Source organism: Perognathus longimembris, chromosome 6, assembly GCF_023159225.1.
Source record: "Perognathus longimembris pacificus isolate PPM17 chromosome 6, ASM2315922v1, whole genome shotgun sequence".
In the NCBI taxonomy this organism is placed as follows: domain Eukaryota; kingdom Metazoa; phylum Chordata; class Mammalia; order Rodentia; family Heteromyidae; genus Perognathus; species Perognathus longimembris.
The window spans coordinates 7,092,132-7,106,455 of NC_063166.1; the positions used below are offsets into that span (position 1 = coordinate 7,092,132).

General features: G+C 54.3%; 1 protein-coding gene across 1 annotated transcript in view; it reads right to left on the reverse strand.

Moving 5' to 3' along the window:
* Ptk7 (protein tyrosine kinase 7 (inactive)) overlaps window positions 1-14,324 on the reverse strand; it is a 52,419-nt gene that overhangs the window by 4,070 nt on the left and 34,025 nt on the right. The window contains exons 2-17 of the mRNA XM_048347734.1: window positions 13,085-13,372; window positions 12,157-12,259; window positions 11,368-11,558; window positions 11,138-11,288; window positions 10,138-10,286; window positions 9,655-9,921; window positions 8,912-9,045; window positions 8,627-8,762; window positions 8,418-8,537; window positions 6,244-6,393; window positions 5,987-6,137; window positions 5,761-5,888; window positions 4,241-4,444; window positions 3,563-3,718; window positions 2,302-2,534; window positions 932-1,012 (exon numbers count right to left, since the gene is read on the reverse strand). Of these exons, the coding sequence (XP_048203691.1) occupies window positions 932-1,012; window positions 2,302-2,534; window positions 3,563-3,718; window positions 4,241-4,444; window positions 5,761-5,888; window positions 5,987-6,137; window positions 6,244-6,393; window positions 8,418-8,537; window positions 8,627-8,762; window positions 8,912-9,045; window positions 9,655-9,921; window positions 10,138-10,286; window positions 11,138-11,288; window positions 11,368-11,558; window positions 12,157-12,259; window positions 13,085-13,372 (2,642 nt within the window). The remainder of the gene's footprint in view (window positions 1-931; window positions 1,013-2,301; window positions 2,535-3,562; window positions 3,719-4,240; window positions 4,445-5,760; window positions 5,889-5,986; window positions 6,138-6,243; window positions 6,394-8,417; window positions 8,538-8,626; window positions 8,763-8,911; window positions 9,046-9,654; window positions 9,922-10,137; window positions 10,287-11,137; window positions 11,289-11,367; window positions 11,559-12,156; window positions 12,260-13,084; window positions 13,373-14,324) is intronic.

A 14,324-nucleotide genomic window follows, 5' to 3' on the forward strand; every position in this document is an offset into this window, starting at 1 on the left:
GGAAGTCTAACAAAGTTTTTTTTTCTTTTTTTGCATAGGCTGACCTGAAACATGGATTCTGATTAGCCTCCTGAGTAGCCAGGACTATAAATAGAAAAACAAACAAACATGGAAGAGACATTTAGCAAAGGGGAGTGGTGACGACTTTCAAGCAGAGTGTCTGAGGTCACACGACAGAGGTAACTGACTTCCTTCCTGTCCGTTTGTCTTGTGTTTCTCATTCATTTTCTGGGGCGGCCTCCCTCACCTATGCAGCCCAGGCTGGCTTCCAACTCAGGATCCCACTGCCTGTGGCTCTGGAGGACTGGGAATAGAGAAAGGCATGTACCGCCACACCAGGCTATCAGCCTATGCCCCTGTCCCAGCCACAGAAATCAAGGTATGAGTCTCCTCTTCTAGAAGCCCTCCCCTTCCTGCCATTCAACTACTTCCGGTCCTTGGGAACTGAACTCAAATGGCTTTCTCGACCAGGAAACTACAGCCGTCTACCTACCTAGATGACTTCCATGTCTCTTATGCTTCCCACTCACTTCCCGTGCTGGGCCTCAACCCCTAAGCCTGTAATGCCACCCCCCTCATTTCCCTCAATTCCCCACAATGCCCACTGAGGCTGGAGAAAAGCTGGCCCAGCTGGCCCCAGACTCCGGTGCTTGCTGCTTCCCTGCCTAGCACTCACTTCAGGCAAGCAGGTGTCCTCTGACAGGAAGCGCCTGCCCAGAAGCAGGACAATACACAACAGCAAAAGCTACTTTTAGGCTCCACAACTGGGGCAAGTCATTTCTCTAAGCCTCAGTTACTTTGCACAGAAAACGGGGATGGGTCAAGTCCATCTCGGAGAGTGTGAAGTACTTAGGTGAGGGCCTGGCCCTTAGGGTGTCCTCGGCTGACCTACCCTCGGGGACCTTCCTCCCCACCTCCAGCTCGTCCTCACCTTCTGCTTGGTGCTGAGGGGCTGTGACTTCAATTTTTCATCCTTGTTCTTAGAAATCCTCAGGAACTGTTTGAGGTCTCCCTAAGGGAAGAGCCAAGCATGTCTGTCAGGGCAGAGCCCATCCATGGGCCCTAAAGCATCAGACCAAGCAGACACTTGAGGAGCCCCCCCCCCCGACCCCCAGAAGGCAGGGAAAAGCCTTGACCCGAAGCCCACCCAGCTCGCTCCCAGGCAGGGAGACTTGACAAGCAAGAACCAAGGGAGTCAGGGCCTCGGGCAGCTAGGAAATGAAGAGGAAGGGCCCTGGCAATGACAGGCTGGTGGAGAAGAAAAGGCTGGTAGCAGAGGCTAACACTTGGGCCAGGAAAAGACTAGGCAGAGGGAGGAAAGGAGTGGAGAAGGATGAGGAGAGGAAGAGGAGGGGGAAGGCAGCCTAGCGGGGTTCTGACAAGCGTATGCTCAAGTGCTAACAAGCCCTGGGAAGAAAAATCAACACACCAAAGAAAACCAGTCTGGGGCTGGGAATATGGCCTAGTGGCAAGAGTGCTTGCCTTATATACATGAAGTCTTGGGTTCGATTCCCCAGTACCACATACATAGAAAATGGCCAGAGGGGCTGGGGATATAGCCTAGTGGCAAGAGTGCCTGCCTCGGATACACGAGGCCCTAGGTTCGATTCCCCAGCACCACATATACAGAAAACGGCCAGAAGCGGCGCTGTGGCTCAAGTGGCAGAGTGCTAGCCTTGAGCGGGAAGAAGCCAGGGACAGTGCTCAGGCCCTGAGTCCAAGGCCCAGGACTGGCAAAAAAAAAAAAAAAAAAAAGAAAATGGCCAGAAGTGGCGCTGTGGCTCAAGTGGCAGAGTGCTAGCCTTGAGCAAAAATAAGCCAGGGACGGTGCTCAGGCTCTGAGTCCAAGGCCCAGGACTGGCAAAAAACAAAAAAGAAAACCAGTCTGGAGGAGAACCTGAAGCTATCCATGGCGTGAAGAGGGAGAAGCCAGGGAAGAACTTAGGAACAACTCCCAGACACAGACACACGAGATGAACTACAGGCAAATGAAAGGCGGGAGCCAATAGCTCACGTCCATGATTCTAGCTACTCCGGAGGCTGAGATCTGAGGATCCTGGTTTGAAGCCAGCCAGGGCAGGAAAAGTCCATGAAACTCTCATCTCCAGTTGGCTACGTGGTAGAGTGCTAGCCTTGGGCAAAAAGCTCAGGGGACAGTGCCCAGGCCCTGAGCAAGCCCTGAGACTGGAACGTGCCCACCCCCCCCCCACAGACCTCCCAGTGTCACAGCCTCTGACCCCCCCCTTCCTTGTCAGCACAGTGCCCCGCTGAGCACCCACAGGTTGCTAGTGCCCAGCGTACCAGATCCACATATTCCAGCACCATGTAGTGGGGCTCGGCCTCCCGGCACAGACCCAGCAGCCGCACCACATTGGCGTGATTCAGCTTCCCAAACATCTCGAACTCCCTCCGGAAGTCCAGTTGCTGCTGCTCATCCTTGCTCTGCAGGCTCTTCACAAGCACCAGGCTCTCTGCGACGCCCTCCTCCAGGCCCTGTGCCTTCGCCAGAAACACCTCCCCAAACTCACTTTTCCCTGCGGGGAAAGGTCTCCATCAGCCAGCGGCCTTTACCCAAGCAGGGAAGTTGCTGATCAAGGGCAAAGCCTATGGCCAATGATACAACAAAGGGGCCTGGCCCTCCTCCTCCTCATATCCACCCAGGCCAGCTCTAGGCTTGGTTCTGTTGTGAGACCCATTTCCTCCCTGTGCTTCAGTGGCTCCAACAGTAAGCTGGGTGTTGGTATTCACGCCTGTAATCCTAGCCACGTAGGAAGCTGAGATCTGAGAATCATGATTCCAAACCAACCTGGGAAGGAAGGTCCATGAGACTCATTTCCAATTAACCACCAAAGCTGGAAGGGGAGGGATGGCTTAAGTGGTAGACCACCAGGCTTGAACAAAAAAAAGTTAAAGGACAGAACCCTGGTCCTGAGTTCAAGCCCCAGGACCAGCACACACACACACAAAAAAAATTAGTGTAAAACTATTTTCCAAAGGGATGGTTTATATGAGAATCTGGTGGCTCATGATAAACCTATTAGTAGTTACAAGTTTGGGGAAGAGGAATTGCCGGGGGGGGGGGAGTGGGAGAAAAATGAGAGAGGGGGTAACAATGTTGAACAAGAAATGTACTCATTACATTAGGTATGTAACTAACTTCTCTGAACATCTTGACAATAAAATTTAAAAAAAGTTACAAGTGTTCCTGTACAATAGGAAAAAATTTAACTGTCATAAACCTATAATTTGTCACATTCTTTCCTAGAACAAAGCCAACCCTGTGTTTTTTCTTTTTCTTTTTTTTTTTTCCAAAAAGGAGTCAAAAGTAATAAACACATGAAGTGAATAATACAGTAGAGACGGGATACAGGAATGACACCACCTGTGGAGGGGGATGGACGCCTCGGGAATACCTGGCACAGCCCTCCACCCCGTGTTCCGCCATCTCTAACAGGCGAGGACTTCAGAACCCCCACCAGCACTCCCCCCCCCCCCCCCCGCCGGCCTCAAGGCAGAGCTCTCCTGCAGGGAAGCGAGGGCACCTGTAGCCATGGCAACATACCCAGTGTGGTGATGGGCTGCAAGCTGGCCCGAGGGAAGTGCATCTTGTCACTGGTGCTGTGGCGCTTGCTGGAGGCGGTGGTGCCCGAGGCCAGGCTGGTCAAGGCCACCTCCTCTTGGATCTCCGCCGAGGGCTGTCCATTCTGCAAAGGCCCACCTGAAAGCAGAGACAGGAATATCCCAGTGAGACGCCACTCTGCTCACCACTGGGACCTCAGTTCTAGCCCCTATTCTCCCACGCCTGCCAACTTGGTTGCATCAGTGCTCCACGAAAGTGCTCATCCCACTGTTAAGTGGATGGGGTCTGAGCTGGGCGCCGGTGGCTCACTCCGGTCATCCTAGCTACTCGGTGGCTGAGAGCTGAGGATCGCAGTTTGAAGCCTGCCCAGTGGGAAACTCTGTGAGATTCTTACCTCCAATGAAGCACCTCAAAAAGCTGGAAGAGGAGCAATGGTTCAAGTGGTAGAGCACTAGCTAGCCTTGAGTAAAACAATCTTAGGGACAGCACCCAGGCCCTAAGTTCAAACCCCACATTTTTTTAAAAAAGGGGGGGCTGTGGAGGAGGGGTTGAGATAAGTCTTAGAATAGTGCTGCTTTTAAAAAGTTCAATAGCTGCTTTGGGGGTGGGGGGTTGCTCTTTACCTACAAGGCCCCACTTCCCCCTAGAGGGGGGCCTCACCGTTGAGACACTCCATCTCTGGCTCCTCGCCCTCCGGTTGCTTCTGCAGTCGCTTGGCTTTACAACGCTTCTTGCAGTAGAACATGAGGCCCAGCACGGCGATGATGTAGGCTACAGCAGCTCCCACTGACAGCCCAATGGTCTGGATCATCTTATAGGGAGGAGGGCTGCCTGGGCCCTCTGAGTCCTCCAGCACTGGCTTGTCTGAGGAACACACACAAATAGGTCTGAGCAGGGGTTGCTCTATCTCTTTACCAAATCGCTCAGCACAAACGTGACAATCACTAGACACTCAGTGACTAATGAAGTCAGGAGACCTAGGGAGGGCCACTGCCTTCACTATGGACACCTTCATCCCCCCCTGAGGCCAAAGGCAGGTTCTAGAGGAGGTGAGACAAACGATTCCCAAGACAAGGGACAAATGTAAAAAGACATCGGTCACCAAGCCACCACAAACTCCACATGATGTAGCAAGATTCCCAAGGGACTTGATCATTGCAAGCTAGCTCTGAAGAGGAACATTTAGGAACTTCCAGTTTAGAATCCCAGTCATTGTCCAGTACAATAAGCCCATCTGCAGAAGGGACCAGCTAGTCTACTGGTCCCACAGCTCACCCGACACGGGGAGAAACTACACAGGTCCCTCCCAACTCCTATTTTCACCCTTGGTTTCGGTAAAGGGACCTGACTACCTCATGTCTACATAGTATATTGTTAGGAGAACAATTCTGCTGTATCACCTTACAGCTGCAGACAGGATGACTTCTCTAAGGACACAGAGCTGGTTAGTAGGAAAGGCCTAGCCAAGGCCTGTTATACATCATTGTGACCCTCCAGCTCAAAGGCACCTTGCCCTCCTGCATCAGGATTAATCCTTTCCCACCTGCTATAGTACGGATCTAGAATGTTCTCCACCCCACCTTTCACCGAAAGTCCACATGTTGAAGACTTGGTCTCAGCCTGTGATTCTAATGGTAAGCAGTAGGACCTTTAGGAGGTAGAGCCTAGCAGGGAAAAGTGAGGCCATTTGGGGTGGGGCCTAGTGGGAGAAGTTAGGTCACCCTGAGCATGCCCAGAAGGAACCGGGATCCCAACCATCTCCCGCTCTTACTTCCCAGCCATGAGGTGAACGGACCTTTACTACATGTTCCTTCCATAATGTACTATACCACAGGCCCGACGCATCAGGACTAAACAACCACAGACTGAAGCCATGGGCTAAGATACAACTTTCCCTCTCATCATTGCAGGAGGCCCAGGAGAAGACATTTTAGGAAGAGAATACCCGCTCCATACACCTAACTTGCATATCCCAGACATAGAATGTTAAAGAAGTGACTGCCCAGCCCCGAGCAAGGAACCTAAGACTGTGCGGTAGGATGGTGACACTCCAGCACTATGAAAACCCTCTCAGTGTCTTCTGTGTACAGAGAGAGATGGTGCAAGGTGAGATAAAGAAGTCTAAGTCTGGCCTATTACTTCCTGTGTGGGGACCCCCCCCCGCTCTTCCTAGCCCGTACCCACAACATAGAGGGGGGCCTCCGTGTGCTTGATGTTGCAGCTGTTGCCTGCGATGCAGGTGTAGCGTCCAGAGTCCTCGGGGGCCACGTCATGGATCACCAGGGAGCCGTTCTGGAAGATGTGCATCCTACCAGGAGAAAAGCCACAGTGCTGCCCGAGGGCCAGCTCCCAGGGAGCCAGGACTGCAGGAGCGCCGAGGTGGGGACGGAGGGGAAGGTGCCCTACCTGGGTCCCAGCTTGGTGGGGTCCAGGATGCGATCTTTGCCCTTCCACTGAATAAGGGGCTTGGGGTCCCCCTGAGCCTCACACCGCAGCAGGGCCGTGTGGCCCTGGTACACAGTGGTGCGCTCTGGCTCCACTTTGAAGGTGATGAACACTGGATGGGAAAGACCAAGGGGCAGGGAACGGTGAGCCGTGGGGAGAACGGGGGCCAGCTGCGGCTCCCCGCCCCCCCACCCCCGGCCCGCCAGTGCTGGCCTCACCTGCCACGGTGAGCTGCACGTGCGCCCGGATCTGGCCCTGTGGCCCATTGGAGGCGATGCAAGTGTAGTTGCCGGCATCATCCCTGGTCACTCGGGCAAAGTGGAGCGTTCCGCCATTGTCCGTCACCCATTCGGGGAGGCTGCTCCCATCTGCAGGGGCAACAGGAAGGAATTGAGAGACGAACCAGAGTTCGATCCGCGGCCGGCAGGCTCTACTCAAAAACAAGTGGGCACTTCTGACTTCCCACAGGTAAAGGCTGAACTCCTGAGCCAGGTGGCACCCCACTACTGACTTCTTTTCTACTGCGGTAATCTCACCTCCTTGTGCTGTCCATGCCACATTCTGTTTCTGCCTAACTGGACTTCTGGTTTTGAACCACGGATTTCCTGTTATTCCTCACTTGTAGAAGCACCTTATTCCTCTCCCTGCCTCCACCTCAGCCTTCGGATCCGCCTGATACCCTTCACCCAGAAAGGGCTTACAGACCTGGGCAGAGGAGGCCCATGTCCCCTGCAGAATCTATGACGTGACTTTCACTCCCACTGTGCAAATCTGTAAGGGTCATGGAATGTTCACACTGTGTCCATAATTGTTCCACTTTTGGGACTCTTTCTCCAAGAAAATAAACTTAAATCCCGGGGGGGGGGAAATACCCACAAAATTAGGCTTAAAGATATTCATTGGAGCAATTTTAAAAAGAGAAAGAGAGAGGGCTGGGGATATGGCCTAGTGGCGAGAGAGCTTGCCTCGTATACATGAAGCCCTGGGTTCAATTCCCCAGCACCACATATACAGAAAACGGCCAGAAGGGGCGCTGTGGCTCAAGTGGCAGAGTGCTAGCCTTGAGCAAAAAGAAGCCAGGGACAGTGCTCAGGCCCTGAGTCCAAGGCCCAGGACTGGCCAAGAGAGAGAGAGAGAGAGAGAGAGAGAGAGAGAGAGAGAGAATATGTCTGGGTACTGGTGGCCCACGCTTGTAATCCTGGCTACTCAGGAGGCTGAGATCTGAGGACTATGGTTTGGGGAAGCCAGGCCGGGCAGGAGAGTCCAGGAGATTCTTACCTCTGATAATCCACTCAGAAAAAGTCAGAAGTGAGTGGCGCTGTGGCTCAAGTGGTAGAGCACTAGCCTTGAGCAAAAGAAGCTCAGGGACAATGCCCAGGCCCTGAATTCAAGCCCCAGGACCAGCAAAAGAGGGGAAGTGGGCAGAGAGACAGACAAAGACAGAGAAAGTGGGACAGAGAAAGTGGGGGGGGGAGTGATTTATAATCTAAATCTCTTAACACTTGGGGAATATTTAAATTACAGTGAATCCAACCACTGGACAGCATTGCAATAATCAAAAACTATTTATAAGTTAGGTGCTGGTGGCTCATACCTGTAGGCCAAATGACCAAATGACCTACATAGCTGAGACCCTGTCACCAAAGAAATAAACAAATCAGAAAAACATGAATTGATATATAATAACACAGTGGGAGAGCATTTGCTAAGCATGCACAAAGTCAGGTTTGATGCACAGAACTATTTTTAAAACAATATAATTCTGGGCATTGGATAGCTCATGCTGTAACCCTAGCTCCTTCCTTAGGAGGGTGAGATCTGAGGATGGTGGTTTGAAGCCAGCCCAAGCAGCAAAGTCCATGAGACTCTTATCTCCAATTAACTACTAAAAAGCCAGATGTGGAACTTTGCCTCAAGTGGCAGAGCACCAATCTTGAGTGAAAAAGTTCCAATACCAGCTTACACACACACACACACACACAGTCACAGTGTGTTTTATTCAAAATTTAAGAAATGAAAGTTCTACTACAATAAAAAAAAAAAGATTCATAGAAAAAGAACAGGACACGCACCCTCAAAGATGATGCCCAGTGGGTTCATGCACTCTTTTCCCCCCAAGATTTTCTAGCACGACCATGGTACGTTGGTGTTGGAAAGGTGCGGACCAAAGCAACACCCTGTCCTGAGTGCTCATCTTGGCTACTCCGTGTGATCACGTGACCCCTTTGGGACCTGACTTTTTCCTTTGTCACTGGACCATAAATCATCCCTGTTTCTGATGTGTCCCCACAGTTCTGCAATGTGGCGCCCAACACTCTACTGGCCCTTAGACACGCATGTACCTGATTAGTCGACTGGCCTGCTGGCCCCTTCCAGTGCCCACAGTACCCACCTGCTCGTACCCACTTAATAGTGGGCTTCTCTCGGCCGGTGGCTGAGCAGGGCACTGTGGCTTCCTTATCAAACTCCATGCACTGCTGTGGCTGAGGTGGTGGCGTGAACTTGAGCTTCTCTATGGGGGTGAAGAGGAGGAATGGAGGCAGTGAGAGGGCAAGGCCAGGCCCGCTGCTCCTTCCCCTTCCTCCTTCCGGCCCAACTCACCCAACACGTGGACCCGGGCCTGGGCTTCGATGCTGCCGGCGGCGGTGCTGCTCACGCAGCGGTACACCGTCCCATCGTACACCTCCACGCTGTTGATGCGCAAGGTCCCGTTCTTGAAAACTTCGAATCGTGAGTCCTGCAGGACACGGGGGTGAGCAGGACCGGTTTAGTGCCTGCTGCTCCCCACTCCCCACCTCCCTGGAAGCAGCCTGAGGGACAGGAGGGCTCTGGGGTGAGCGCAGAGGAGTGACAGCACCACACTGACACGCAGCCATCCGTTCTCACCTCCGAGATGAGCATCTGGTTCCTATACCAGATCACTGTGGGTTTGGGGGTGGCCTGGGTCAGGCAATGCAAATAGCCTGGTTTGCCTTCCTCCAGCTGGCTCTCTTGGGGCATCTGTAGCCAGGTGGGTACAGCTAGGGAGACAAGGGGGAACAGTGACGGCTGACGAACAAGCCCTGACACCCAAGGTCCCATCTCCAGAAAGTTCTAATACCACACTGACCCCCCGAGGCTCAGGTGACACTGTAGCCCTAAGTGAAGACCTAGATGCCAACACCTTCCCATGACTGCTACAGTGAACTTCCAAGCAACGTACTCCTCTACCCATTTTACAGTGAACAGAGGTTCGAGGGAGGAGTGACGCTGGTAGCTCATACCTATAATCCTAGTTACTCATGATCTGAGGATCATGGTTTGAAGCCAGCCTAGGCAGGAAAATCGGCGAGACTCACATCTCCAATTAACCACCAAAGAGCTGTGGCTCAAAGTGGTGGGAGTGCTAGCCTTGAGCAAAAGAGACCAAGAAAAATAAAAAAAAACCCCAAAACAAACTAGGAGTAGGGATGATTTGCTAATACACACCACAGACAGGACTTAAAATGCTGGTCTTAGCCAGGTATGGGTAGCTGAGAGACCTGGGGTGCTCACCAGGGACGGCTCTATCAGGGCCAGAGTCCCAGACCGCCAGGGCCCTGGGATTCCCCCCTCTACATCACCTTGACCTCCAGGGAACAAGTACTCACTGGCCACGGTGATGTTGACATCCTGCCGCTTCTGGCCAGCCAGGTTGGCTGCGTGGCAGGTGTAGAGGCCGGCGTCGGTCTCGGCAGTAATGGTAAACACCAGCTCGCGGCCTCTCTGGTGGACCCTGCCATGGGCAGGCAGCCGGACTCCGGCATGCTCCCACCACACACTGGGCTCTGGCAGACCCTGAGGGGCCAGGCAGGCCACGCGCTCCTCGCTCCCCGCTGTGAACACGCGCGGCTCAAACGGCACCATGTCCTCAATCTCTGCGAGGATACAGGTGGGAGGTGGACGGCGCGATGACTGTGGGTCCCGGGGTACCTGAGGCTCTCCACATCAAGCCTAGGCAACGTCCCGCCACCAGTCACCCCCTGTAACCTCTGCCTCTCATCCCTCTCCTCCCCTGACCTCAACGGTGCCTCAAGTCTCCGTGTGCCAACGTAGACTGCTCTCCCCCGCACACCTCAGCGCCAAGGACCCACCTGCCAGGCGAAGCGTGGCCTCCAGGACAGCCGGTGGTCCCCTCTGCCCCTGGCCGATGCAGCGGTACACCCCTGCATTGCGTGACCGGACCTGGGTCAGCAGCAGAGACCCATTGGCGAACACCATGGCCTTGCGGAGGTGGGGGGGACTGTGGAGGGGAGAGAGCACTGTTGGGAGGAAGTGGCCACGAGCCTCCTCCTGGAAGGGAATGGAGCCCCATCCCGCCAAGCCCATACTCCAGACGGCTGTATGCTCCTGTCTGTGCAAGCATAGGTGTGTGTGCTCTTGCTCACATACACGTGCGCGTGCGAGAAAGCATAACTAACAGTGTACAACTAGCAGGACAGAGGGGCGCCATCTTTCTGCAGGGCCAAGCAGATAAGGAGCCCAGCCCAGCTCCAGGGACAAGAGACCCTCAGCCAAAATAGATCAATTACCGAGGATGTCTTCAGGGCCCAAGTCCCTAGCACAGAGCATCCTATGCCCAAGGGCCATGGACATGCCTGGCACTACAAGGGTGCTCTTTGCTTTTCTTGAGCTTGGGCAAGGACAGAAGTCCCTACAAGTAGGGCTGGAATCTCCCAACGCCTGGAGGCATTTACTTCTTCCAAAAAGAGTGTGTGTGTAACCCTAGACCTTTCTATCTAGTCTGTGACCACATAAATTCCTGTTTATCCCCCCCATCCCTGGGTTTCTACCCTCCCTACCCCAGAAGAACTATGTGGGAAAGGGGAAGGGGAAAGGGAGGGGAAGTAGAGCCATCTCTAGCTCAGCATCTTTGTAGGAATTGGAGGGAGCCCTTCCTGGAGGCTCTTCCCTTTCCTTGGACTCATTCTGCAACTATGAAACATTCTACTGCCATCTGCTGGAGATCTGGAGCAGTATGCGTACAAATCCATGTGTGACTGGAATTGAATGGCATCCCCCCTTCTGGAGAGTGCGCATGTGCAGCACACAACACATACCACAGTACTGGAAGGCTCCCAGACAGGTTCTTACCGAGTGCGGTTACTGATGGGAGTCTCATCCTCAAAGACCCACTGCAGGCTTGGGGGTGGCTGGGCTGAGAACTGGCAATGGAACATGGCCTCCCCGCCCTTTGCTACAATGACATCCTGGGGTGCCAGTACCACCCTGGCAAAACTTTCGTCTATGGCAGGAAAAAGCATGGAGGGGTGAGCAGGCAGGGTGGTGAGCTTCCCCCCCCCCCCATCCCATGCCAGGCTCACCAGCGATGCTCAAGGTGAAGTTCTGGCTACTACAGGCCTGGCCAAAAGCATGGTGGGCACAGCAGGAGTAGAGGCCACTATGCTCGGGACTGGCTGGCCGGAGAGTCAGGTTCCGCTCCTTGCTGCTAACGGTGTGGTTACCCTGACCATCAGACAGAGGCGTCCCATCTCGGAACCACTGGTAGGTGGGCCTGTGGGGGAGAGGGGGGTCAGCAGCAGGAGCTTGGAGCAGTCAATGGCCAGCAGAGGGGCACGCAGAATCAGAGGGATGCTGGTAGCTTACACCTGTAACACTAGCTACTCAGAATGCTGAGAGCTGAGGATCCAGGTTCAAAGCCAGCCCAGGCAGACAAATCCATCAGACTCTTATCTCCAATGAGCCACCAAAAAGCTAGAAGTAGAGTTCAAGTACCGGCCTTGAGTGAAAAAGCTCAGGGACAGCGCCCAGGCCCCGAGTTCAAGCCCCAGTATCATCCAAAAAAAAAAAAAAATTGAAGACTAGAGAGTCAAAACTACACACCTCTGTTCACAAGTAGAGAAATGGAGGGCTGAGGAGGGAAGGCGACTTGCTTACGAACACATGTTAATTCAGGGACAGAATCCAGGATCAGGGCCCACACAACCCTGGCCCTTCTTGGGTCACAGGGGTTACCAGAGAACATATGGGGAGAGGCCAAGAACACGAGGGTGGAGAAGTAGTTACAGGATGAAGTGAGGCACAGGGACACAGAATCCAGGAACTGGGAGACACCCCTACCTGCCTCCACTCCACCCTCCTTTGCTCCTTACCGAGGGTGTCCGTCAATGTGGCAACGGAGGGTGACCTGGGTATGTGGCTGGATCTCAGCTTCCGAGGCTGGATGCTTCAGGACCACAGGGCCGGCCTCTATCCCTGTAGCAGAGACGTCGAGGACAAAGCAGCTCAACAATGGGGAGGCCGAGGGCAAAGAGAACCAGCAGCCAGCCATGGAACCTTGAACCGCCAGAGCCCCACTCACAGGGGATCTCGGCCAGGCTTTGGCGGGAGATGTAGGCCCCACATCCAGTACCCGCCCTGTCACTGAATGAAGCCTGACACTGGCCCAGGAACTTCACCGCGCTTCCCATTTGTGAAAGCTCCCAGCTATAAAATGGGCTCCACATTCGAGGGACAAAAAAAAAACAACTTTCAGGTCACCCATGGCTCACATCTGAAATCCTAGCTACTCGGGAGGCTGAGATCTGAGGATCCTGATTTGAAGCCTGCCAGGGCAGCAAAGTCCATAAGACACTTATCTCCAATTAACCACCAAAATGCCAGAAGTAGAGCGCTGTGGCTCAAGTGGTAGAGTGCCAGCCTTGAGCAGAAAAGGCTGAGACAGCACCTAGTCCATGAATTTAAGCCCTGGTGGATGCGCGCGTGCGCTCGCACACACACACACACACACGCACACACGCGCGCGCACACGCACGCACACACGCACACAAATAACTTCTAGAAGAAATGAGAGGCCTCGGTTACAGCACGTGTGTTTAGTATGTGCAGCACCAAAGGAGAGAGAGGGAGATTAGGAAACCTCTAATTTCTTATCCCCACGAGCAAAAAGAGCTGACCATAACTGTTCTCTACCAGCCCCGCGTAACTGGCAGTGGGAGAGACGGGGGGCAAAGCAGGGCTCCCCGAGACTCAGAGTGAGGGTTCTGGCAGGGGCACCAGGCACAGAGCCCGGACTCTCACATTTGATGTTGAAGGAGGCGTTGGCACTTCGCACTTCCTCTCCGGTGCTGTTATCCCGAGCCACGCACTGGAAGGCGCCGGAGTCCTGCAGCCGGTCCACCGCTGCGAAGCTCAGGCTGCTGCCCTCGGCGAAACGCCGTTCGGTGTCCTGGACAGGGGCCCCGTTGAGCAGCCAGTACACGTACACTGGGCCGGGGGCCTCCACCTCACAGCGCAGCAGTGCCCGGCGCCCCTGCAGTGCATCCTGGGAGGATGGCTCCTTGATGAAGATGATGGCGGCCTGGGCACCTGCATTGGGAACACAGCAGAGGCAGAGTCAGGAGGGGCCGCAGCCAAGCCAAACAGGGGGCACCTGCTGCACGAGAGGAAGCAAGGGGCTGTGTACTCGGGAAGTATCCGAGATACAGGTGTGAAGGGCAGTGGTACAACTGCTGAGTCCACTGAGGGACTAGAATAGTGCCGGGTGCTCTATAGGATACAAACGTAGTACCCTCCCCTTGAGGCAAGGAGCCTCGAGTCTGGAGGGGACACAGGACAACCGCACCGGGTCTGGTGTCACCATGACAATACCCAGTGGTGGGCACGGACTGTCCGTGCCTGCGGAGTGGAGAAGAGGAAGGGGCCCTGAGGGATGGTTGCACAAGGCCTCGTGAGGAACAGTTAATTTCACACCGGCACGCACAGATGCTCAGACATCTTCATGCCAGGCTGAGAACCAGGCAACTTTCACCACTCTCCCCAATCAGGACACTGAACAACGTTCAAACCTAGCCCCAAGAGTGCCCTGCAAAGACTGCACTCACACACCTGAGGGTGCAAACGACAGAAATGATCTCTGAGCCCACCCCCGGGGCCTGCCAGCCCAGCCTTCCCTAGGAGCTTCTTTGGGTCTCCATGTTCTCTAATACCACGGCCATCGCCAAAGACACAACATCTAGCCGTGCCCAACACCAGCTTTCCCATGCTACCAGGGAGAGGTGAGTCAAGTTGTTGCCAACTTTCACTGGAGCCATTCACCCTCCCGCGCCACACTGAGCCCAGCCACAAAGGGAGCCAGGAGCCAGTGGGAACAAAGGGAAGGGCTAAGGCCTGCACTTAGCAACAGATGGCTAGGGAGGCGCAAGGCAGGGCCGGGCAGGTGGGTGGTTTCGTTGAGTGGCACCAGGAGCAACACGCTGGGCTTTGTTCCTGGCCCACGTGGCTGCTTTGCAGAGGCAGAGAGCTGCTGGGTCTTGATCAT